The sequence below is a fragment of the Akebia trifoliata genome, chromosome 7 (genome assembly GCF_017979445.1).
Source record: "Akebia trifoliata isolate Shusen 1 chromosome 7, ASM1797944v1, whole genome shotgun sequence".
In the NCBI taxonomy this organism is placed as follows: Eukaryota; Viridiplantae; Streptophyta; class Magnoliopsida; order Ranunculales; family Lardizabalaceae; genus Akebia; species Akebia trifoliata.
Window position 1 is genome coordinate 4,735,913 of NC_141381.1, and position 26,322 is coordinate 4,762,234.

Here is a 26,322-nt window from a genome sequence, read left to right on the forward strand (position 1 = left end):
TGACTCAACCTGAGCGGCTTAGAGGTAAACCCGGGCTCAGCCCAATGGCTGAACCCTCAACCCGAACTCAGCTCAACCGAGTCATTGGACCTAAGCTCATTAACCCAAGCTTGAACTTTCTGAAATCGGGTTAGCCAGAGTTGGGCATGTTAGGCTCTTTAAACAATAATAATTCATTTTGATCAACAAATAAAATTTATATCTTACATAAAAAAAATATATAAAAAAATAAAACCACTAGTAAATAAAATCATGTGCAACCTCTAAATCCATCATTGGAATAATGTCTAGAGAGAAAAATGAGAGAGAATGAAGATTGAGAGAGTAGAATTCTTCCTCCATGAGCGTAAGTGAAGACACTTCAATTTACGCATGCCTCTTTTGAAAAGGTTCGTAAAATGTCTTTATTTACAATCAAAGACCTAAGGACTTAATCTTTGAAATTCTCATAACAAAATGACTCAAAACCTTTTAATTGGCTTATGGGATCTCAAATAATTTTCTTATGGATTTGTGCCTACTCACCACATTGTAAACCCACTTAAATCAATCTCAATCTAATTCCTAAAAATACCTTAACCTAATCAAATTCTACCCAACCCCCAATAAATTTCAACCTAAATCAATCTCTAAATCAAACCTACAAAAACACTCATTGTTTTAGAACCTAAGTCAACTCACCCATGGACCACCCATAAAGTCATACCCAAGACCATTCTTAAAGTCTATACCCAACATCATCCAAACCCCCAATCAAGGTCCATTGCCTCAAGTCAAGACCTTGTAAAACTCAAGAGCTCATTCTCACAAGATTGCCACATATCATTACCATAATCAACTTCCCAAATCCAATCTGCATAATCTCATCATCACCCTCAAAAGCTACATATATCACTCCCCCACCATACCACTTGTCATTACAAAACCTCATCATTTTCTCCAAAACTTCCATCACAAGTCATCCACATATACACCATACTTATTCTCCTTAATTAACTCACACTTTCATATTTTTTTGTCACTTGTCATCACCATACCCACACTTTCATACTCATAATATTTTACCACATATCAGCATCATACTCACACTCTCAAAATTTAACTACCTTACATTTTACATTGTTAAGGAAAGTTGAATGGTTAAGGAAAGTGGACTGAATCATATCTCTTGGATGACAAATGATTCAGTCTATAGATATATTGTTTGATTTCAGCACCAAATTTCTGTGAATCATATTCTAAACATAAAAAATCCAACTGGTTGAATCAATAAAAAAGATGCATTCTGTGATCTGTTATGTAAATAAATATAAAGTCTTCTCTCTCTGAAAGAGTCAGAGAAGAAGAGCACAATTATTTTACTTTGTATTATTTATTTTTACATGGTATCAGAGCCTAAGTTATATTGAGAGCTCGATCTTGGTGTGTCTTTCTTCTGCGATGGTGCCACCGACATTGTTGCGCCATCGCCGGACCTAGATATCTTTTATTTTTTTCTTTGTTATTATTTTAGCTTTTTTGTTTTCTAATAAAATAATCACAACTCCTTCTATATCTCTACAAATCTTCCCATTTCATACATTCATGTTACACGATCTCATTTTTTTTTTCCTATCTAAAATCTCTCCAACAAGAGTTTTTCATTTAAATGGCACAATCCTACTTTTTATTTCAGCCATGGCGACTTTTATTTCCTCCACCATTCCGACCAACATCCATCAATATCTTCCAACCAAATTATCACCAGCAAACAACCTTGTATGGCAATCACAATTTTTGCCATTACTAAAAGGATATGACTTAATGGGGTTTGTGGATGGATCAAATCTATGTCTATCTAAATTTACATATAAAAATTCTCTAGACATCAATCTTGAATTCATATCATGGCATCGCCAAGACCAACTGCTACATTGATGGGTGAGCTTGGGTTAAAATATCCCAATACAACTTCAATTTTGTGTTGATCTTAAACAACCCAACTCAACTCAAATTTGATGTTATATATCAATATTTAAATATTTTTATATTTTTTTTTATTTTTCAAATATTATTCAATCATTTTTCCTACATGTATTTGTAGTGACTCAAGAACAATTTATTTATTTATTTTAACTTTTATTTCTATTCATTGGAATGAATAAGATCCGAATAAGGACTTGATTATGTAGCTAGATTCAAAGTTTAACTGGGACCCAATGTCCATTAGGCTTCAAGTGTGACTTTGGAGACACCATTTGATTGGGAATGAGACAAGAGTAAACTGATAGGGCTTAGAACCAAAGGGAGGGTGAGATCAAGTGGTAAAAGAGGGACGGTAAGAGGGCAACTAGAGATGAGGAGACAAAGGGAATGTTTTCAAAGAGTTGGACCACTGACCTTATATAGAGGGTCACTATTTATCTCTGCCTACTTAAAGTAGTGGATGCGAATCGAGGTGTCAGTTAGTACGTAGGAGAAGTCGTTGTCCCAGACTAACATTGCTTCATGTCTGTTAGTGTTAGCATAGGTCAACATAGGACAACAATGTCATCTTTGGGATCTGTAAGAGGAGGGTCTAAATAACGCTAACACCCCTGTTGCATGAAGCAACGATCCCCAATTTCAGAAACTTTGACAAATTAATTGGTAAGCTGACCATGGAGGATATCTTCAAACCAACTTGAGGGGGAGTATTGAAACGGAAAGATTTGGTAGTAATATTACTAAATATTAAGAGTTTTGTTAGTTGTATTTGTTGTAAATAGAATAATTAGTCAATGTTGTAAATTAGGAAATTAGTTGGGTCAGCTAGTTGTTGAAAATACTGATTTTGTGCTAATCAATTTGTTGATTTTGTGCTAATCAGTTTCTTGATTTTGTACTTATATTCTCCTATAAGGAGAGCCAATGTAAACTTGTGAAAGAAGAGTGCCAATACAAAAAAATTTATTCCATATTTTCGTTCTTTTCAAGTTCAGAGATTCCTTCTGATGTTTGGGGTCCTTTACCCGTATCTTTTAATTTGGGTTATCGTTATTATCTTCTACTTGTTGATGATTTCTCCAAATATAGTTGGCTTTATCCAATGGTCAAGAAATTTGATATGGTTGAATGTTTTATTCATTTAAAAGAATTTTTTGAGCCCTTCTTTCAATCAAAGATTCATTTCTTGCAATCTGATGTTGGAGGTGAATATACTGCTTGGCTATCTAGAAATGACATTTTTCATTGTTTCTTGTGTCCTCATACACCTCAATAAAATGAAGTTATTGAAAGAAAAATTAGTCATATTGTCGAGAAAGGACTTGCTTTCTTAGACTATTTTCAAAGCCCAAGAGTTATTGGTTGGAGGCAATTAAGTCTATTGCCAGCTCTCTCTTTACATGTCCAGCCATGACTCAAATTTTTACTAACATTTAAGTAAAAGTTTGAGTAAAAGCTTCATTTTATATGAATCACTCTAGTGGTAAATTGGAAAAATTAGATTACATTGAGGGTCTTGAGCTCACATTGTGGCATCTTAAAACACGGTCCAACACCATAGAGTTGTAGAGGGCAAAATTTTTAGAAAATCTGATTTTTCTAAATTAATTTTCACCTTTAAATTTTAATTTTAAATTTGAAAGTTTCGTAGCCGTTCATTTTCAACATCCTGGATGAAGTTTAATATATATATTTGAATATTAGTTTTTCCATGAAATATATAAGGCTCTAATGTTGGATTGCTAATGTGGTAATCTGTATGGGCCCGACGAAAGTGATTTGCCAACACCCCTGATTTTCCTTCATCAATGAAAAATCATTTTCTTACCCCCTCTCCTTTGGAAAATGATTGCTAACACACGGCAAATCAAACAAAATCAATATTTGCTTTATAAATACAGTTAAACAAAAAAAAAGGCACACAAAAAATGAAATAAAATAAAATAAATATTTAAGTTGTTAAAAATTAATTATATTTATCAAAAAAATTAAAATTACCTAAATCAATTTGTAAATACGTGATTTTCGAATATGAAGATCATCTCTATGATGATTTGGAGTCGTTGCCATTCTTTTCAAAAAAGGGTGTAAATGGTCATCCTGAAAGTGTTTTAGAAAAATGTCATTTTGACATCTTAGTAACTTTTGAACGGATTCAACGTGTTGGTCTACCTAAGATCTAGGTAAGCGGTTCGATTAGAAATAGGGGGAAGGTGTTAGGCACTTTTTTTCTCTCCATCAAATGATAATAACCTTAACAACGTGGTCATTTCTTAATAAAACGAAAAAAAAAAATGGTCAAATGATCAACAACTTGTACCCTTACATGTAAGGGATTTGCTATCGGCTCAAACCATAAGAATCATCTCATTGACGGAAATGATCCTCATCAATACCATGTATAGACATCCCATTTTTACATCCGCCTAATTAATCAACTCGTCAACCCGATTGCAACGGTTCCCAATGATGGATGATTATTCCAATGCTTTATTTGTTACTAGATATGTTTCAGAAATCCAGATGAGGTATCTCGAACTGACAAAATTATAGAAACCACGCTACGTTAGGAAAATATAACCTCAAAAGCTTAGAAATCATCATTTTCAGACAAAAAGAAGTTTTACGATAAAAATCACTAAAAAATGACTAAATTCCCAAAATACCCTTAACCTTAAAACATTCCTAGAGCCCACGCTACGTTTAGAAAAACCTATTGAAACACATAAAACAACAAATCAAAACCAAATAAACCATTTCGTCAATTTTCACATAATTTGACAAAATTATGAAAATACCCCTCATAAAGTTCACGACCATTTCGCACAAAAAATTTCATAAATGACAAAAATCAATATTCCCATTGAATTCCTTACAAAAAATTAATTCCAAAACATCCTAGAACATTGAAAAACGACTTAAAACGGAAAAAGTTCTCTCCTAGGGTAAAATGGTAATTTTACAATTTTAATAATTAAAAATTTCAAAATTAATAAATAAAACATTAAATAATGTAAAGTGAAACATTAATAAAATTAATTTAAAAATTTGAACTAAAAAATCGATCAATCAGGCTTTCAGGCAAAATTGTTGATGGTTGCTAGGATATTTGTTCAAGGACCCCTTCATCTGGGGGCCCAAAGAATTAAAGATATAAAAGGGAGTTCTTCAAATATTAAAGTCAATTAAGTAAGACTAAAGTCAATATATTAAAGTCAACCAAGAAAGACTAAAGTCGAGAAATTAAAGTCAATCAAGAAAGACTAAAGTCAAAATCTTAAAGTCAATCAAATGAGACTAAAAGTCAATCTCATAAGACTTAAGTCAAAACCCTAATTAAAATCCTAATCTAAACTAATCAAGTCAATCTCATAATACTAAAGTCAAAACCCTAATCAAGTCAATCACATAAGACTAAAGTCAAAACCCTAACCCTAATAACACTAAGTCAATCTCATAAGATTAAAGTCAAAACCCTAATTAAAACCCTAAAAGAAATCCTAATCAAATCCTAATTATTCTAAAAAACTTTATAAATAGGAGCCTCCACACCCTATTTTCGTATCTAAGAAAAAATCCTAAGAGAAATAGGTCAAAAAGCTTCCCTAACCTCCCACAAACCCTACTTTTGAAACCTCAACTCCTTACCTAACACCTATGCTTCGATTTTAGCTTGAAAAACACCTAGAAGCCCTTCAAAAACACCCAGAAATCCGTAAATAAATCTGAAAAATCCAGATCTAAGAAAGGGATACCTTGCTTTGGAGATCAGAAATCAGATCCGGAGATAAAATAAAGCGAGGAATACTGTACAATGAGCGATTTTATCAGATCTGAGGGATTATAATCGTTACGTTCGAAAGTAAAATTCTTTTATTTTTTTTTATCTAAGTCTTTTTGTTAGCAATGTAGTTTTATTTGGGATAAGTAGAGACTGGCATTGACGGGGCGGGGTTGGTGCCTAACACCTTCCGACCCGTAACATGATCCCCGGACCCATATTTTTGTAGTAGATTAGTTGATTTATCCGTATAGAGTATATATTCGGTTCCTAGACCGTAATAATTAGGTAGCGACTCCCAAACCTCAAAGGTCAAAAGCGGATCCGCGCATCCCGCAGATCGAGGGCGCTTTCACCATGTCTTAAGAACCTAATTTTGGAAAGTATCGGCTAATGGTTATGGGCACATTCTCATAGGTTGAGAAGGGTCCATTTTGCCGATTGCCTTAAAATGTATTATGTTAGGAGGTTTAAAATAATTTTCTTTTCTAAAACGGTTACAACCCCTACATTTTCGATCGAATCGAAGTCTGATCTATCAGACGTAGGAGAGGGGGAGCATTACATCTTAAGGGTTTTTAAAAAACAAAAATAAAAGAAGTGAAGGAAGAGGTAGAAAAGGGAGATGGAGAGAGGAGAGAGGGGGTGCAACACTATGCTATTAGCTCATTATGAAACTTCTAATCCCATCAAAATAAGTTCAAAAATTATAAAATCGTCCATTTTATTTGTAAATCAGTTTTGATGGGGTTAGAAGTTTTGGAATGGACTGATTTTTGGTGAAGATGATCTAATCATTAGAGAGACTATTCTTACCAAAAATCATCTTGTTCCAAATTTTTTTAACCCATATAAGACAAAATAATTCGGTGATGCGTGGGGGTTACTCTTATTAATTCGTGGGGGTGTTTTTATAATTAATTTATAATGGATTGGTGTGGTGTAACAACACAATTTCTCCATCAAAATGAACTGACGCCAATCCGAAGTCCGAACTCTATTGCCAAATTCCATACTCTAATTCTCTCTCTCAAAGCGAAGGCAAGAAATGCTTCGCGTGTCCGAGGATGGAAACCGTAGGCGCGAGGGCTACCTGGCGAATTACAAGCAGCTCCGTAATTCTCTAATTGATCTTCAAAACGCTGCCGATAAAATCTTCGATACCATCTCTCAAAGAGTAGGTTCAATTCTCCTACAAAATTCGCTTCTAATCTATCAACTTTAATTCTCTAATTGTTTTCTATTTTTTTTTTGTTGGGTTTTCTTAGACTGCAAAAGAAAGTGAGAAGTTGATAGATCTGTCTAAAAGGATTCACAATGCAAAGGTAATTCCTCAATTATATTTGATTCACTTTTTTTTTTTGCAAAAAAAAGATTATATATCTTGAGATAAATTTATACCTGAATGCAAATAGAATGAATCTAAGTGATAAATAGAAGGGTATGCAAATTGTTAAGATTTGAACGATGAATATCGACACTAATTAGATTGATTTATGATGGGTAGGGTTGGCAATAGGCTACCTTGGATATCGATTTTAAGTTTTTAATTAGATATTGTGTTTAATTACATACTCTTAACTCTACAACTACTACTATTAGTGTAAGTTAGAAAAAGCTAGCTACGAGGAATTTTCTCTGTTATTTCAATGTAAATTTGTAATTCCCTCATACAAACATGTTGTCAGTGAAAGAGGGCAAGAGAATATTTTTTTTTTTCTCTACTTTGCTAATATGGCTAGATTTTTCACTAGTGTCCCAAACTAACATTGCTTGGTTCATGGGCTCACTTGGTTTGAATTTGGGTTTGTGATTCACAATTTGCCACTTGAGAATGAACACGATTCGTATGGGTAGGAAGAGATAATTGGTTTATATATATATAAGCAAGTTACAAATGAAATTTTTGGGAATGCTAACCTCCAAGACCTTGTGGGAAGTTAGCATCGTCTACAACTTTGGATTTCTTTTTTGTTGTTGAAAAGTGTAATATATTGATAAAGGGAAACACAAAATACAAGGAGGCCGAGGAAGCCTCACAAAGAACAAAAAGGAAAGACTTAAACATCAATTATTACAAAGAGAGTTCCATCTAAAAACAAAGTCATCGAAGGAAAATCCCGCAAACTCTTTATACTGTTTTGACTAAAGGTACAAAGAGCTCAAGATCTCTAAGAAACCTGCATGAGAGCTTCTACTCTTACTATTGAACACCCTATTATTTCTTTTGTTCCAAATCCCCCAACTCCCAAGCAATAGCTGAGGGAAGCATAGCCCACATGAGTCTTTTTCTGGAATGGAAGTCATTACTAGCCCACTCAACTAACAACGAGGAAAACTTACGAGGAAGGACCCAATTAATGCGGAACAGACCAAGGAAATATGATCAAATATTATAAGAAAATGAGCAATGAATTAAAATATGATCCATAGATTCCTCATTCCCCAAACAAAGGGGACAACAATTAGGAGTGATCTAACCCCGAATAATCAAATTATCCATTGTGAGTATCCTACTTCTTATTCTTTTGTCTCTTAGTTCAAGCCTCTTTTTATAAATATCAAAAATCACAATGATATTTTGGTCCTTGTGCAATAAATGCTATTTCAAGAATGCCACTAAGATTTTTTGATATTTAGAATTTTTTTAAATAATGAGATGCTAATGTCTCCGTGAGGTCTTGGACATAAGTATTCCCTTATACATATAAATATCACACCTGGAAACTATTAACGTATCAAATTAGTTAAACGATAACTATCAAGTATTCATATTCCAAAAGATATGTAAAAAGTAAATGTTCATTTGGTGATGGCTAGAAGATGCTGAAAAGAGTCAAATACACTCTTGTTCGATAATGAACCTTGCACTTAAGAGAAGCTAAAGTTTATGGGGAGATTGAAAATGTCTTTAGAATGAAAGTACAGAGGTAGTATAGAAAATCTCTTCATTTTTTTTCTTCCATTTTATATGTATGTAATTGAATTTCTTCAACAAATATATTGTACTTTCATATTTTGGTTTGGCGAACTTTAAAATATCTAGTGAATCACAGTGATTGGGTTCACAAATTCATTGGTAAGTGTTACACTATAATCCATGAATCCAAAATGAATAGTACCATGAACCAGTACTCTTCATACCAGTTTGTGGTTCGATATAGTAGGAGCAAATTCGGTGACTTAGGTCCAAACCACCTTCTATAAGGAACAATGGTGAAATAGTTGATCAATTTGCTCATCCAATTTAAATAGAATGCACCTTTTTGTGACCAGGAATCCTTTACAAATGAGGTAGTCATGTGCAAGGATCTTACAAAAGCAAGCTCTCCAAACATAAAACAATATCTTGTAGGAAATACTATTTCTACTCCTCCATCTCAAAATCCGTATCTCTATTACACATTTGTTGGGAACATGTTATTTCTTGATTGCCCAACCTTTAGCTTCGTAAAGCATAAGCACTCTTACTTTTGTCTTATATAATTTTACTTTAATTTGATTGGAATATGTTGCCCTCAACAATTATTAGGAATTATTCTACAGTTACCAAGGTTTAAAATCTTGTTTGGAGGCAATGTTTCAGTTAGGAGAAAAATCAAAATGGTCGAGATTGAAACATTCTAAAATATTATTGAAACATTCAATGTTCTAGCTCAGTTTTTGGCAAAACCGGAATGTGCGGCCAAAACATTTCGAAATGGCACAAAATTTTGAACCATGCTTTATGGTATCAATGGCCATATATATATATATATATATATATATGGGTCCCGTTCAGCACCAGACATTTTGGCCAACATTTTAGCCAACCATTTTTGTCCTACATGGGTTAGAAGTTTTGGAATGGGCTGATTTTTGGTGAGGATGATCTCTACGGTGAGGAGATCTTCCTCACCAAAAATCATCCCATTCCAAAACTTCTAGCCCCATGTTTACAAGTTGAAAAATCGTGGACCGTCCATTTTTTGTAAACCATTTTTGATGGGGTTAGAAGTTTTGGAATGGGCTGATTTTTGGTGATGATGATCTCCTCACCGTAGAGATCATCCTCACCAAAAATCAGCCAATTCCAAAACTTCTAACCCATGTTTTGAAAAATGTTTTGCCAAAATGTTTGGTGCCGAACATTTCCCTATATATATATATGGGTCCCGTTCAGCAACAAACATTTTGACAAAACATTTTTCAAAACATGGGTTAGAGGTTTTGGAATTGACTGATTTTTGGTGAGGATGATCTCTACGGTGAGGAGATCATCCTCACCAAAAATCAGCCCATTCCAAAACTTCTAGCCCCAGTTTACAAGTTGAAAAATCGTGGACCGTCCATTTTTTGTAAACCATTTTTGATGGGGTTAGAAGTTTTGGAATGGGCTGATTTTTGGTGATGATGATCTCCTCAGATATCATCCTAACCAAAAATCAGCCCATTCCAAAACCTCTAACCCATGTTTTGAAAAATGTTTTGCCAAAATGTCTGTTGCTGAACATTTCCCTATATATATATATATACAACTCTCTCATCAAACGATTCATGGTGTAATCCATGTCTAGCATCATGCTTGGTATTGATTTTTAATTTTTTAATTTTTTTTTAAATTTCACAAATTAATTTCCATGTAATTTTTTTTTTCAAATTTGTAGGCGAGGATTGATGCTATAGCACATTCAAAGCAGGCCATTGCAATCAGGTCTTCTTCAAGGTATCCATCATGTTCTAACGGTGATAAAGATTTTCGGCCTTTATTTGGATACAAGGATGGAACCAGTGATGTAGATTTTCCAATAGCAGAAGTGTTGGTGAATGGAGGGTTGAAAAGGGCAAGTCTACATCATTTCTGATTCATATTAATTTTATTAATATCCCCTTTATGTTTCCTTTCTGACTCTTGCAATACTTGCTGCCAGTGCAGGATTTTGGAGCAGATGGCACACTTGAACTTTTTCAGTTTTTCTCAGAAACGACTAGTGACTTTCGACCAAAGGAGGTCCAATCAATGGTGTGTATGTGGAAATACTCATGTTTATAATGATCTTTTACTCCATTTCGAAGTTATATCATTGATTCTAATAAATATGGTTTTTTGGAAGAATTTTACATTATGGATCTCTTTAACCTATTGAGAACAATTTAGGATTTCTTATGCAGTTTCCTCATGTCTCACTTTGATATATCTACACTTGGACCATGCTTGTTTCCTGCTAATATCTTACAACTTAATTGCATAGTTCAAAGTTTTGTTTTCTCTTGGTGGAGATGTATTGGTCTTGGACTTGGGGGTGACTAGGATTTCTTGGTATGCCCTCGGTTGTGTATCATCTCCGTCAAGAATTCTTGATTTTCCAATCGAGAGACTTACCTCGAAGGAGAGACTCTAAACAAATATTTTCAAAGGTGATGGAGAATCTAAATAATGGGACCAATATAAGATTGTTGTTTTCCAAAACACGCACATCTGGTTTTATCCGTGTACAATTAGTAATTAAAATGAAGTTTTTAGGAGACATTTTTATTATTTTCGAGTTAGAGACTTTTGTTTATGAAGTTCAAAACTCATTGGCAGTTTCCTTTTAGTATAGATGAGTTCCACTTGACAGATTTCTGCTCAGGTTTAATTGGAACAAAGGGTTTGAATCTGAACTTTTCTTTTATTACTCTAGGCAGGCTCTGAAGTTACCCATTCAAATGGAAACATGTCCATAGAGAATCTTCTTGAACTTCCGAATTTTACACATCACAGGTATGCTTTTTTTCTTCTTGGAGCCATATAGTGTAATTTTTTTTTGATTGTAGGCCTGTTTTTAATGAGTTCAGTGACTCGGTGCTGGCGGGATTTGAACCCAGGTTTGTGGTATCATCACCCAAAGACTTTACCAACTAAGTTAGCTGGTACCTGCCCATATAGTGTAAATTGTTTCACTTAAACATTAAATGGTACTTGATGCTTGTAATTGAATGATCAAAAGGGTTTTCTTTCTTATAAATGGGATGAGCTGTTATCTTCTAGAAAAAATAGAAGATAAGATATAAAGTTAATCTAATGACTGTCCTCATTAAGCAATGACCAACCACTTGAAAGAAGAAGAAGAACAACAACAATCTTATATTGGTCTCAATCCCATTCCTCTTCTTCTTCTTATTGTTTATGTTTATGTTTATGTTTATGTGTGTGGGGTGGGAATGGATATAAACTTCTTTAGAGACGAGAAGGAAGGAGAAAAAACAATGCACCTTGTGGGTTGAGGGACCTACGAGGACTCTGAAACAAGCAAAACAATATCAATCAAAGCAACACACTACAAGCTATATATATCACCCAATTCAATATGCTCCTATCTCATTATTAAATCCTCAAAAAAACAACCACTTAAACTCTCTGAAAATTGAAGACTACAATAATAATGATGTCATACTAATCAGTCTCTTGCTTCTAGCTTTTCACATTTAGCAAAAGTCAACTATTATCCATTTTTGGACAGTTATGCAATCAACAATGATAATTTTATCCAATGAGGTAGTTCGAGCTAAAAACAGTAGTAAAATCTTTGAGGGAATCTTAAAACCCTGCACAACAGAGATAGGGAAAATGATCTAGGTGAAGTTAATGAGAGTAATAATATTTTACTTAGCAAAAAAGGAAGAAATTCAGAGAAATGAAGGAACTTACAAAAAATGGCCAATTCCATCTTAAGGACTAGAATCTTCCATATTGTGTGGGAGAGACGAAACACCTTCAGTATGAGATATGAGTCCAGGATTGATTCTGTATCCCATCATTTGAATATATCCTAAAATTAGGGTTTCAAGATAAATGTTCCCCTTTCGGTATTAGAAACTTCTTTACTGTTTATCATCCCATGGTATTAAATTTTGAGTATCAGAACTTTGGGGTGGGTTTCTCTCTCTTCTTTTTGGTCTCCCTCTTGGTGCCAAAGCGATATAGGACCCCTCAGTTGATTTGAGGGGAGATTGGCAGTACAAAAGAGTAACCCATGTTCTAGAAGTGGGGGATTGAGTTTTATTAAGAGCACCTTACCCAGTTTACCAATCATTATTTGTCTTTGATTTTATTTCAGTGTTTGTGGCTAAATTTTGGAAAGTTTGGCTAGGAATTATTGTGGCTAGTTTATCCTTCGTTGCCCCAGATCCTGCTTAGACCTCATATGCTGTAGCATGCCTGTAGAACTCTAATTCCTATCATACTTATGTCTTGGGAAGTTCCTAATTTGTTCATTTACATTATCTTAGATTTATGGTCTTCCTAATAACCTACCCAACACAACTCTAGTTTATCCTATGTAGCCTATATCCTGTTTAGACCTTCTATACTTTAGCATGCTTGTAAAACTCTGATTCCTATAATACTTGTCAAGAAATCAATCCAAGAACAATAAAGAAAGAAAAATAAATCAAGATGCAGTCACACACAAAACACAAATATTTTTACATAATTCCCTCAAGATTGAGGTACGTCCATGGATCACACTGATTCCATTGTGAAGAGAAAGTTCGCACTTACTAATTACACCCTTTTATTGAAAATAGATAAAAAAAATACTAAAAATAAAAATAATCTGTGATCTTTCTCAAAAAATTGTCGATTAATTGTGATTTTTTGAAAAATCAAAGATTTTCTCAAAAACATGGCAATTTTTGAAAAATCATGATTTTATCGATAACTATTAAAATCGTGATTTAATTTTTTCCAAAAAAAAAAAAAAAAAAGAAAAAAAAAGAGGCAGATTTTTGTCACTATGGTCATAATGGGTTTTCTGATCACATGGGCAGTTTTTATTTATTTTCTATTTTTTTATTTGCATTCTGTGGAAGTAGCAGCAGTTCTGCATTCTTATGTTGATTTAAGTTATCGTAAACATTGGCTACTAGGAAGCATTATACTTTTATGAAAGAAATTAGATACTCTGAAGTCATTTGCTTTGTCCATCTTGTTTCCTATTTTCATTTATTTTCTTCTTTTATAAAATTGATTAATATATTGTTAACTATGTTTCTCCTCGGTGTCTAGCTTCCTGAAGGAGGTTGATGTCACTGCACATACATCACCTAATCCTGAGCACCAGATGTTGCCACCTCCACCTCCAAGTTTACTTCATAATTTGCAAGTAAGAATTGAATTCTACCAAAATTTGTTCTATTTATTGCTCATATTTTGAATTTAAATTTAGTCATGAATGCCTTAACAGTCCATTTGTTTGTTTTTTCATGTTTATGTTTAAGTAATCAATAACATAGCACAAGTTTTCATCAATTTTCTTTTATTTTATGGATGAAACATTTTTTTCAAGTCTATGGAATTGTATTATTTGCTTTGATGCTTTAGAAGAACTCCCAAGACAAGAAACTTTTCTTCATTTTACCCTATTAGTGGGGTTATTCCTCAATAAGGGAGCTTTATCGAAACTGTTTTTTTTACTTCCATGCTTCCTTTGTTGTCTTTCTAGCTTATGAGAATTTTGAATTGATTCTTTTGTCTTAAAGATTTACATTCCTTATTTCTATTCAGCAATGTCCGGATAGTTCCTGGATGTTGGGTAAGTGATTGGATCCTCGCCTTGGAATAAAAAGGATTGATATTCGTGCGATTTGCCCTCCATTGCAGGAAGCGCCTAACAATCAAGGATAGGTAGGTAGATGTGCGGGATAACTAGATACATTTAATGACAGATGAGAAGAATGGGCAGTGTTGTTGGTACGTTGTAAAGGAAATGTACATCATCTCACTTTGAAATTTGACAGATCTAACAGGATGGATCCACCCAATCAAGCTTGGAGAACTCGAGCTTTTATTGCTCAGGTTTGGATTGATGTGATACACTCGATAGACCATTCATCTTCGAATTGGTTGCTGCATGTAACGCTCCCTCAGATAAATCCCTCCCAAGTGATTTGACCTCACTTCTGGTAGTGGCGACCATAATCATCATCAAATTCTTATCCCTAAGAGTTGGGGTTGGCAAAACAACTTCTGTTCATCCAACCATGATTCGTTTCTCACCTTTGTTATGTGTGTAGTACCAGGGATGATAGCGGCTTTGATAGCAAGCTTTAAAGCTCCAAGAGCAAATTTCATTGATTTCCTTTTAGTATGGCGTGCTGTTCTTTAATATATAGAAGGATCTTATTTAATTGAACAATTTTCGACAAAATCTCCATAAATTTAACTATTGAAATGACTTAGATATGGGAATTTATCCATCTTCCATATAGTAGCTGAATGAAACATAAGTCTCATGTTCACAACCGATAAAGCTCAAAGCTCGTAGAAAAGAAAGTCTATAGAAGCCTCTATAAAAAATTAAAAGTAATCTTCTCACTTGATCATGCGTGAAGTTTGAAGAGAATAAAATTACACGTGTCACCATTAGTACTTGACTGTTAATTAGAGGAAAATACTGAGATTTATATCTTTATTTTTATCAAAATCAATATAAAATTATTTGTAATTTTATTTTATGAATCTCTAGGTAGATTTGTAAAATTTGTTATAAACAGAAGTGTTAAACATGATGAATCGACCATCATTATAACTTCTAATCTTTCAAGGAATCAAGATTAAATATGTGGATTGGATTAATTCAGAAACCAAATCAAAACCCTCAAGATACTTGTTGGTTATTCAATAAAGATTCCAATGCTCTTGGGTTCAAAGATCTTCATGCCAAGTATCTTTCTCACCGACCTTTTCTATGTGAGTATTTTGGGTTTGTTTGCTAATGAGAGGCTGAAAATGATTTATTTTATTTTTAACAAGGGCTTTGAATTAATTATATATATATTTTTTAATCTAATAGTAAATATGTAACGGTGATTAAGATATGAATAATGAATTTTTGACACACTCCTCTGACATGGCATGTGTTAGAACCATAGATTTTTTTTCTTGGAATACTCAATTACATATATTTATGGAGATGCACAATTGTGTATCCCGAGAAAAATTTATGGTTTAACACATTTCACGTCAGGGAGTGTATGTCAGTGGGGCGTTAGAAAATCGCGATGCTTAAGATATACACCTCTTTTTTTTTTTTTTCTTGAATATTTGAGATATTTGTGTTTTCAAAATTTTGACATTCTCCTTGATCTTATTCTCGGGAAGATTTGTAAGAAAATGACCTAAAACCTTTGACCATTCATCCTCCATTTTTCCCCCAAAATCAGTCATCTTCAAAAGTAAAATTGTTTGCATATAATTTTTAAATCGAAAGAATAAGATAAGATTTTTTCGGATTTGGAGCCATATCTCAGTTGGTTTGACACGTTGCAAAGCAACTTTCAAGTCATTTCTACAAAGTAGATTACGAGGAAGAGTAATGCTGGAGTGACTTCTTACAATACTATGTTCAACACTGATCTGACGTGGAAGTGTGCACTTTACCATTGATGCTTTACATTGCATGCTCAGTGTCGAACACAATATTGTAGAAAGTCACATTAGCATTTTCCAATGATGAATTTTATTAGGTCTAAAGGGTAAATAGGCTACGAATAATTTATCGTTCAAGAGCTTGAAGATGTAGAGTTGGGAAGACTAATTAAGGGCATTTAGATAATTTCCTTTTAGTTTTAATATATATATATATAGGGCAGACAGAACGCCTAAAAATAAAATAAAATGTTGGACCAACTCAATCAAAGAAATGTTAGGCTTGGGATCCAAAACTACAAGATCTTTAAAAGTGGCGGGAAACAAGATAGATAGAGAGAGAGAGAGAGAGAGAGAGAGGCAATGGAGCCAAAGCGACTTCACAGTAACAACAAGGGCAGGAAGATGAAGAGAAGAGAGGTGCTAAGTTCATTCTCTTGTTTCTCGAATTTTTTTTTTTTTTTTTTTAAAGTTTATAAAACCCTAATTAGGAAAAATGAATCAAGTCTCCAACTCAAATTGATTTATTTTCATCTAATACTAACTAGGTGAATTTGGGGTTATTTGTTGGAGGGATTAGGTCTTGGAAAAGAAGAAGGCCGTGGATGAAATCATAAGAGCTGCATCAATGGAGAAGGATCATCTAGCTTCATTTCTACCCTTCCGTAATTATGACAGAAATGGTACTCTGAACTTTGGTTAATTTCCTCATTTTAGGATAAATTTTATCTAAAAAAAAAAATGATGCATATCTTCTGTTTGTCATAATGCTTCATAGACTTCGCCTCGTCAATGAAAGCATTTATTTTAATGTTGTATAATTTGGGTTCTTCTTGGCTCACATCATCTAGTGTATATTTCTTTTGAAAAATATTTTCACATAAAATTACATTTGGGCCTGTTCAGATTACCAATTTTCAAAATATTTTATTTTGCTCTAAAGTATTTGAGGATTTTGTATTTAGATAGGATCAATTTGTTATTGGTGCAAGTTGGTTTTTTATATGTTTGTTTGTTTGTTTGTTTTAATCTGAAGTTTGGTCTTTAGGTAGGTTTCTTCGCCTTCAATCTCTTTCAATTTGTATTTTTTTCTCTAATAACACGCCTATCAACAAAATTAAATATATTACACCGAATAAAAATAAGGAGGATCCCCTTTTCGTCAACAAGCCCGTTTTCAACGACAATAACCCTATCTTTGAGCCCCTAACAAGGACTTATTGTGCAAGAACCACGTTCCAAATGGACCCTAAGCTTTAGTTTTTGAAAGATGTTTTTGAGATAAATGACGCATTCAATTGTCAATATTCACAAAAATATACTTAAGAAAGCTACATGTTGCTAACCAAATAAAGCTTTAAAATGTGTTATTATCTGCAAAAAAATATTTTATTTTCCACATAGAATCATTCCAAAAAACTTAATGATGTAGACTAAACAGAGCCATATTTAATTCTTGGCAGACCAATTCCATAACTTTTATGTTGATTCAATTACCAGGCTTGTCAGTATACCTGGAGTCAGGTTCTGGAGGGCATCTATCCTCTCTCATGAAGCAATACATTCAAACCCTTCTTAAGGTAGCAGAAGTTTAATACTCACATTATTTACATATTGATGTTTGATCTTGTGATAACAAACTTAAAGTAAATTTTCTAGGTCAATATGGAGGGGCCATATGGGCCAGACTGGCCAGCTGAAGAGAAGGTTAAGCGTAGGGAAATGGTTGCTCCAGAAGCACGCTATATATTTGTGCGAGAAACTCCAAGTGCAAGCATTGGTGAAATTTCTTCTACGACACATATGGAATTGAATTGTATGCATTTGATGGGGGATGGAGACCCAATTGTCGGTTTCGTACATTATCGCTTTATTGTGGAGGAAGAAGTACCTGTTGCTTATGTTTATGAATTGCAGCTTGAACCTCGTGTACAAGGGAAAGGATTAGGGAAATTCTTAATGCAACTAATTGAGCTTATTGCTCGTAAGGTGGAAAGTCCTTTTTCTTTCTTAACTTTTTTTTCCTCTTGAAAAATTTGTTCATTCATATTATTAGAGTTAGAGAGTTGCTATTGGCACCCCAAAGTTTACTTATTATACCCCATTTACAAATAAAGAAAATAAGTGAATGAGAATAAGTAAAAGTTGGGGTGCCAAGTGAAGCTCTCTCATTTCTTTCTTTTTTTTTTTTTTTGGGCTAGATTTCTATTTTTTTGGTTTAGGATTTTATATTAGCCTAATCATAATTGTTGACAACTATTGAAATTGTTTGAATGAGTGTTATAATGTTGAGATTATAATTTTAGCGAAACCTTGGTAATGTTTGAATAGTGTGTTTTAATCTTTAATTGGGGGGTGGAATAATTTAAGAAATTGGGGTGTAATAAGTAAAAGTTGGGGTGCCATTAGCAGTTCTCTATTATTACTTGTCCTATATCTTAAAGTACTCTTATATTGGTATATTTATCATCTTCGTGTTGTTTGAGTTGATCTTTGATACTATTGATTATAGTTAACATTTTTGAACAAATGTAATATCTGTTTCCATGTATCGTGGCTTTCTTTTTTGTAAATTCAGGGCAGGATATTTTCTAATTTAAAAACTTAAGATACTTCCGACGTGGCGTTCAGGCTCTGAATATAACATTTTTTCTCTTTTGTAGAGCCGAATGGGTGCTGTGATGCTAACTGTTCAAAAAGCTAATTTATTAGCAATGAATTTCTATTTGAGTAAGCTAAGGTAAAAGTAGACATGGTTTTAGCATTTATCAATTTGCGTTCAATGCTTGGAGCTTGTCTGAGATTAATGGTCTTTGTTGATGCAGATACATGATTGCCTCCATTTCACCATCAAGGGTTGATCCTTTGGTATGACATTCTTAGCCTACCACATAATGGAAGTTCATATTATTCTACTTTTTGTTCTGTTCTCCTCACTCACTCTCTCTCTCTCTCTCTCTCTTTTCCAGATAGGAGCTGAGAAGAGCTATGAGATTCTCTGTAAAGCATTTGATCATGATGCCAAAGACAAGTTAGAGGTACATGTTCTTCTAATATAAAATTGTTGATATCTTTCTAAGCACTTACGAGTGCAAAAGATTTGTGACTTGAAACTAAAATGGCCTTATTTATAAATATTAGATATGAATATTTTTGAACTTATCACTAGATGTAATCGTGCATATACTTTGAGCAGGCTCACAAACGCATACACATAGATTTGGGAGGGAAAAAAATGTGTATTGTAATTATGTCGTGGGTGTGCTGCTTGTGAAGATTGAAGTAAAAGAGTGATGAACATGTTTTTTTTCCAAAAATCGTACAATGGGAGATATATAATTTGCATTTTTCATAGGTAATTTCCAAATGTATATAGTTGGTATGTTGTCAAAAGATGTAGCTTGGAAATATCTACGTTTACCTTGAAATAATGAGGACAACCTCTTTGTGACAATGTTTGATCGGGGTAGTATTATTTTGACTTAAATGTTAGTTTGATAAAAACATCTTTAGCTGTGGTGGGTACTTAGAAGTTTGATGTTCTGTTCTCAAGTTCATGGTAATCAACATGAAACAATGACTAAGAACAATCGTGGCACACTAGTCATTTAGGGCAACTCCAAAGGGGATATCCAAAATGACTGTTCATAATGGGTAGCTATGTGCTTATGGATAGCCAGTTTAGATATTCAAGGGGTATGCAATCTAACCATGTTATCCATAAATATTTTAATATTATTTTACTTCAACTCAAAATGGAGATGGGGATGGGTAGTGCATTGGAGACCTATTATCCAACATGATTCTTGAAAATAGCAGATAGGTACCCCCTATTTTGGATTTAACTCTCCAAAATGACAGTAGAGAGGGGATGGAGAGTGGGATAGGGAGTTCATTGGAGTTACTCTTACAGGGCATAAATTTCCTCGCTCGTTCTATGCACAAGTTGCTATAGCTTTCTTATGTACTTGATCACTTGTTTTTTTCTTTTTCTTTTTGTTTAAAAAAAAAAAAACTAATGAACTTGATCATATTAGATGTAAAACCAACTTAATGTGTTTCTCATCCATGCGTTATCATGAAGATTGTCTCATGTATCTTCCTCATAAGTTGCAAGTAATTGTTCTATTATTTGTTGAGAAGAAAAGCTTTATGCTGGAAAGTGAATGGGGTGCTATCATCATTGTAAATGAACCATGCTATAAATGAAAGGTACACATGAGCAATTTAAGGGGGCATGGTGTATGTTTCTTAAGACTATAAAGTGTAAAATATATACCCATTTCTGAGTTAAAGAAAAGTAAAATTATTAAAATTTTATCCTTTAAGGCTTGAAGACTTGCTACTTAGATACTTTTTCTTAGTTAACAGGCTACTGTTATTCTATCCAGGAAAGCGATTTGGGGAATGATATTCGGTCTACTTATTGAACCCTTTCTCAAGGTTCATTCTCTCTCACTGGCAACTTAATAGCTGAGACTTACTCTTGAGTAATGTCCAATGTTTTTCCTTCTTTTAACTTGGTGATTAATTATTCTCTTATCATTTGAACTAGCTTCAGTTTCTAAAGTTTATAGCCCATGCATATCAGAGGAACTTTATTTCTCTCTAATTCTACAATAAGATGGTCCCTGTTATATGATTACTATAATTATAAATGTATTTCCAAGGGAGAAGAAAAACAAGATGCAACCACATAAAAGGTTGAGCTGGACCTACCTAGTCACAAAACAAGTGGACTACATTGGAACAACTAAAAAACTCACGCTTTGTAACATAAAATCCTTCATTAACACAAAATCTTCGGAAAGAAGTCTTTCACACTAGGAAAAAATATTGGACCAGTGTACACTAAATATTTGATACTAAGGACATGACCAACCACTTCTTCCTCTTTATAATCAAAAGATAAGGACTATTTAGCAAGGAGTCCCTAAATAAAGGTCCTTTATGTAATTTCCCCTAAAATCATTCATTCTAAATGGTCCTTGAGACTCGTTTTCCTTATTAGCAAGCAACACAAGTAATTCCACTGTATCTTCCTACATTTAATAATTTGATACATTTGGAAGTGTTTGCGAATTTTCATTCTCCGATTACTACACTATTTGACTTACTCTATATCTTGCCTAATCTAGAATATTTTGTCTGTGATGGGGTAAGTTATTAACTATTTAACAATTTGCATGCGCATCATTGATGTAGGAACCAAAAATATTCCTTCTTAGGGATTAGCAAAGTTACCAAATTGAGGTAATCAAATATTAACAAATCAATTCTGACTCAAAGGATCCGATCAAATATGGGCAAGTAAGGGTTTGGCAAATATTGGCCGAACCACCTATCTAATACATTAAGAGGTTCGGCCTCACGATTCCATCCCTACTAAAAAGGCAACACCAAATGAGGTTCGGCCTCCTATTTCGTCCCTTCAAAAAAGGCAACATCAAAGAGATTTAGCCTCATTATTCCATCCCTCCCAAATAGGCAAAAACACCAAAAGAGGTTCGTCCTCATTAGTCCATTTCTCCTAAAAAAGGTAACACCAAAAGAGGTTTGACCTTACTATTCCGTCCCTCCTAAAAATACAACACCAAAGAGGGTCGGTTTCATTATTCCATCCCTCCTAAATAGGTAACACCAAAAGAGGTTCGGCCTCATTATTCTGTCCCTCTTAAAATGACAAAATAAAAGAGATTCAACCCATTATTCCGTCCATGCTAATAAGGTAACACCAAGGGATTTGACCTCTTATTCTGTCCCTCTTAATAACATATCATCAAGAGGTTCGGCCTCACTAGTCCATCCCTCTTAATAACATAAGAACAAAAGGTTCGTCCTCATTAGTCCGTCCCTTCTAATAACATAACACAAAGAGGTTCGTTCCATAGTCCGACCCCTCTAATTGCAAACTTTAAGAGGTTTGGCTACTTGGTCGAACCCCCTTTTGTAATTCCCAATAGGTCCGGTTACTCAGTCCAACCCTCCTTTTTACAAACTCTAATATGTTTGACCTCCTTAGGCCAAACTCCTCAAACAATCACACGAGGAAAGTAACTAAGGTTTTATCCAAAATTATACAAATAGTGTACGATGTCCGAAAGAGTTGCAGTTGCATTACATGACTCACGACTTAGACAACTCGAAAATTGAACAGCCACCTGAGTTAGACCAGTTACACATTTAAGATCACTCCTCATGTAAGTTAAAAGAATCAAGATGAGTGGGTCTTCAATGTCATCAAAACGTCATGTGCCTTTATTGTCATAAATGCTAGACAATATAAATGGGTGGTTAAAAACGAGTTTATTACCATCATTAAAGAGATTACTCTATAAATAGAGAAGTCTCCTATGCAAACCCAAGGCATAAGCCACACAAGAAATCCCTTAGTCTTATTTTATTCTTATAGCTTTGCAATTTATTTTAAGTTCTAACTTGAACGTGAGAGACCCTGGCCGGCACCACACCAATGTCTTTTTAGGTGACACGTAGTTTGAGCATCCTGAAATCAAGTGCAACGTAGATCTTGAGTGGTAGATCCAAAACATCTCTTACACTTTTTGACGTCGTTCGTGAGAAAAGAAAAAAAAAAAAAGCAAACCCAAGGATCTCACCAATCAAATGCCTTCACCACCTTGTATCACCAACTTTTTATCCTTTTTTTTTCCTCAAAGAAAACCTTCCATAATTCTTTTCCTAAATCAAAAGCCTTTATTGATCATACCTCTCAACTTCTTTTTTAGAAAAATTCACAACACATGCATCTCACAGTACACGATCAAATTCGAGGCATGCTTTGCAATGAAATGAGAATCTTGGCTAAAATGTTTTCGCAGATATTTATTCCCGCCACATGGTGGGAGAGGGAAAATTTGGCACTAAAGTTTTAGCCACTACTTTTCGCAAAGAATGCATATTTTTTTTTTTATCAAAAAACAATATCAAGTACATGGTTAGCGACAAATTGCAATGTTTGTCATAGAAAATCTGTTTTTGTGACAAAATAAGGTTTTGGCAAAAAATGATATTTGTTGTAGTGATCGCATCTCTATGACCTGATTATCCCAGTAATAAGTGAAGCGGCGAACTTGTACCGCATCTCTAGGCATTGATCCTACAATAAGATGATGAAAACTGTATTAGACAATGTACATGATCAGTGAATTTGAATTTTAAGAAAAATGTTTACCCAAGAAAAATCATTAATCTCATCAGATCTGCATAGATACTCTGTGTTTCAAAATGAAGATGCCACAATTATCTCCATTTGTTTGTCTTGGAGGACTGGGGTAGTCTACAATTTCCCAATCAGTCCATGACTCAACAAACTCACGAGTGACACCCAAACGGAAAGAATTTTCAGCAACAATTGAAGTTGAAAAATAATAATAACGTAGTACATTAAATATGATAACAAACTCTAGCACCATTACTAATCGTTTAAGATGTCGTGCATATCAATTGTGTGCAATATTCATTTTTAGACTGTCCACAACAACCTTTTTATCTTTTATATGAAGGACAGCTAAAGCCCAGTGCTTATCAGTCCATACTGGGATGAATGTGTGGGAATGGCAAAAATATAATGAAAATTACACGAAGACAACATATAATAATTAGAATATTAATTTTGATAAAAATGAATTGTATACCTTTCTACATTTCATGATATTGTAATTCAATAAATTGGGTTAATATGCCTGGAACAAGAATTGCCCCAATTAAAACCAACACTCGATCCTCCATAGTACTAGATTGATCATTTGTGAGAAGGATCACATTCCATTTCTTTTCTACTCTCTCTGATAACTCCTGTAAAAGAAGAAAATTTTAACACAAACAATTCTCCCATAAAGGTTATGTTATTGAAAAATTACCCACATGGTCTCGCTTCGATGAATTATATACCATCAAGACTCGAACCTCAACCATTATATCTGATCGAGTTGACTACTACATTCATGTAAAATTGAGATTAAAAATGCATACCAGAAAAAATCTACTAAATTAATAATGACATCTAGGGAAGATGTCTAGGTTGGTTTGTTCCTTTCCTTAATCAAGGAAAGGTAAATATTCACAACATACATAAATTAATATATAGTAGAATATGTATATGATCATCATGAATCAAACTAGATTATTTCTATATATTTCACTTACATTGAAATCTATCCATCCTTGCTCTGAAATGTACTTGAAATTTTTGATGAGTCCCTTAAACCTTAAAGTTTGTATGGTATTGTTTGTAATTTCGTTATTCTCAATTGTCATTATTACTGACCTACATGGGCAATGAAAATGCATTAATTGCAAAGTGACATGTAGATATAAAATAAACATTTAATGTTCATTAAAAATAAACTTACTCAGGATCTATCGGTTGTGTATTCCAAATCTTCTCATTTTTAATAATTTCTTTTCTTTTAAACCCATTGATTGTAGTTGGTCATAGTATGGAGCCCCATAAACAACAGGATTTGGAATTGATATAATTTTCCCCAACTATGGAGAAACATTAAGTTCATCTATACACACAAGGTCTATTTAGATCTTAATAGATAGAAATGTTAAATAAAACATTATAAAAAAGTAACTACGAAACCTCACGTTTAATTACTGTAAAGTCTGGGACTACTATAGCTGCATGGGGGTGTATGTGGCCAGTTGAAGCTCCCCTTCCACTGCCCTTCCTTCTTCCTTCTCTTTTCTCACCTCTTCATCTTCTCTTATATTCACCTCCCATTGACTCTCTTCTCCACTTGCCGTTTCCTCTCCTCCTGTGACCTCTTCATCTCCTCTCAAACCTTCCCCCCATTGACTCTCCTCACCTCTCAACCCCTCCTTCCCATCTGCCTATATATACAAAAGGATTTAAATTAAATAGACTTTCAGTTATGATATAATAAATTAAAACCAAGATTTGGTAAGGAATAAGTTTTTACCTTAACGTCCAAAATCTTAAGTCTTTGTTCGAAGTGTACGTGTTTCTCCTTTGCTATCTTGGCTTGCTCTTCCAAGATTGTTAGTTTCTCTTTAAGACTTTATTGTTGAGTCTACATCAGAAACAACTTGTTTCAATTCAGCTTCTAAATCCTTAATTTTCCCCGGAAGTTGATTTATCATTTAAAAGGATGCTCTTCCTTCATAATGACTGCTAAACATCTTTTTCGCTTATGGGTGATGGTTGACTCTCTAGCTCTATGGGGAGGGGGTTGATTATTGGCTTCTTCTTTCCTCTTTTGAAACCATAATATATAATTATTTTGTTAAGTGTAAATTTTTTCATTAATTGAAAGAAAAGGAGACTGAGGAGGAGCCCTCATAGAAGGAATGAATTCAAAATAATGGAATTCTTAGATGTATAAGAAAATTCTAAATTTAAATCTAAATTTACTAACCTTTTAATTTTTTTATGTGGTTTGGAATGTTATACACTCTTAATATCTCGGCATCGAGATCTTTACAATCAAATTTGAGAGCATCTTTCACAATTTTATTTTCTTCTCTTCTTTAGAGATGTCTATCGTAACGACCTGCAATCATATCAAATGATAACTTTTACATTATTTTATTAAATTGAAAAGTTAACAATTTTTACATTTAGATCGAATGATTAATCATACCTATACATCTTTTTTTTCGAATTCTATTCGTAAACTATTCAGATGGCATTTTTTATTGGGCAACCATTTCACTGCATTAGGCCAACCATCCACCTTAATTAATGGATGGCCTATAATCATGAATGCGTTACCTGTCGCCTAAAACAAAATCCATATAGGGATGTATAATTTTTAACTATAAATTCATCATTAATGCTACCAAATACCTGTAAGGGATATACGCAACCATATATGTTGTATGATGGCATATCCACAACCTCTGCAACTGTTATCATTGCACTTGCAAGAGATCCTTGTAAACGACCAAGCCCCAAGGAAAAGCATTGAATGACTTCAAATCATCTACTAGATCTAAACGTGCATGTTGTACTGCTTAATTGTCGTTCGGTAACAAAAAGATAATGAGAATATACAAAAGGGATAGCCTCAAATGATGATATTTTGGGGTTCTTGACAGCATTTAAAATAATCGTGTTTACTAACCCTAGCCAATTTGGGGAAAAACCTAATTTTGAAGGTTTGGTGACCTTCAGGTAAAGTTTTCTTAGGGTTACTAC

The 26,322-nt window shown here is 33.8% G+C and overlaps 2 protein-coding genes and 1 long non-coding RNA gene across 3 annotated transcripts; 2 read left to right on the forward strand and 1 right to left on the reverse strand.

The window, feature by feature from the left end:
* The first annotated feature begins 6,695 nt into the window (after window positions 1-6,695).
* Window positions 6,696-15,014, forward strand: LOC147398083 (uncharacterized). The gene is made up of 7 exons (XM_086447225.1): window positions 6,696-6,923; window positions 7,015-7,071; window positions 10,393-10,569; window positions 10,662-10,748; window positions 11,410-11,489; window positions 13,776-13,872; window positions 14,370-15,014. Exons 1-7 carry the CDS (start codon window positions 6,795-6,797, stop codon window positions 14,391-14,393), a joined length of 651 nt encoding a protein of 216 aa, XP_086303351.1. The 5' UTR covers window positions 6,696-6,794; the 3' UTR covers window positions 14,394-15,014.
* Window positions 15,015-16,353: 1,339 nt separating this feature from the next.
* On the forward strand, window positions 16,354-20,748 carry LOC147398084 (Acyl-CoA N-acyltransferases (NAT) superfamily protein). The gene is made up of 8 exons (XM_086447226.1): window positions 16,354-16,556; window positions 16,717-16,819; window positions 17,637-17,716; window positions 17,796-18,125; window positions 18,800-18,876; window positions 18,962-19,004; window positions 19,106-19,174; window positions 20,528-20,748. Exons 1-8 carry the CDS (start codon window positions 16,500-16,502, stop codon window positions 20,564-20,566), a joined length of 798 nt encoding a protein of 265 aa, XP_086303352.1. The 5' UTR covers window positions 16,354-16,499; the 3' UTR covers window positions 20,567-20,748.
* A 2,425-nt stretch (window positions 20,749-23,173) lies between these two features.
* Window positions 23,174-25,309, reverse strand: LOC147398085 (uncharacterized). Its single transcript, XR_015179741.1, has 3 exons — window positions 24,750-25,309; window positions 23,792-23,951; window positions 23,174-23,253 (listed from the first exon to the last, which is right to left on the reverse strand). It is a non-coding gene; the product is annotated as an uncharacterized LOC147398085 (long non-coding RNA).
* Between the last annotated feature and the right edge of the window lie 1,013 nt (window positions 25,310-26,322).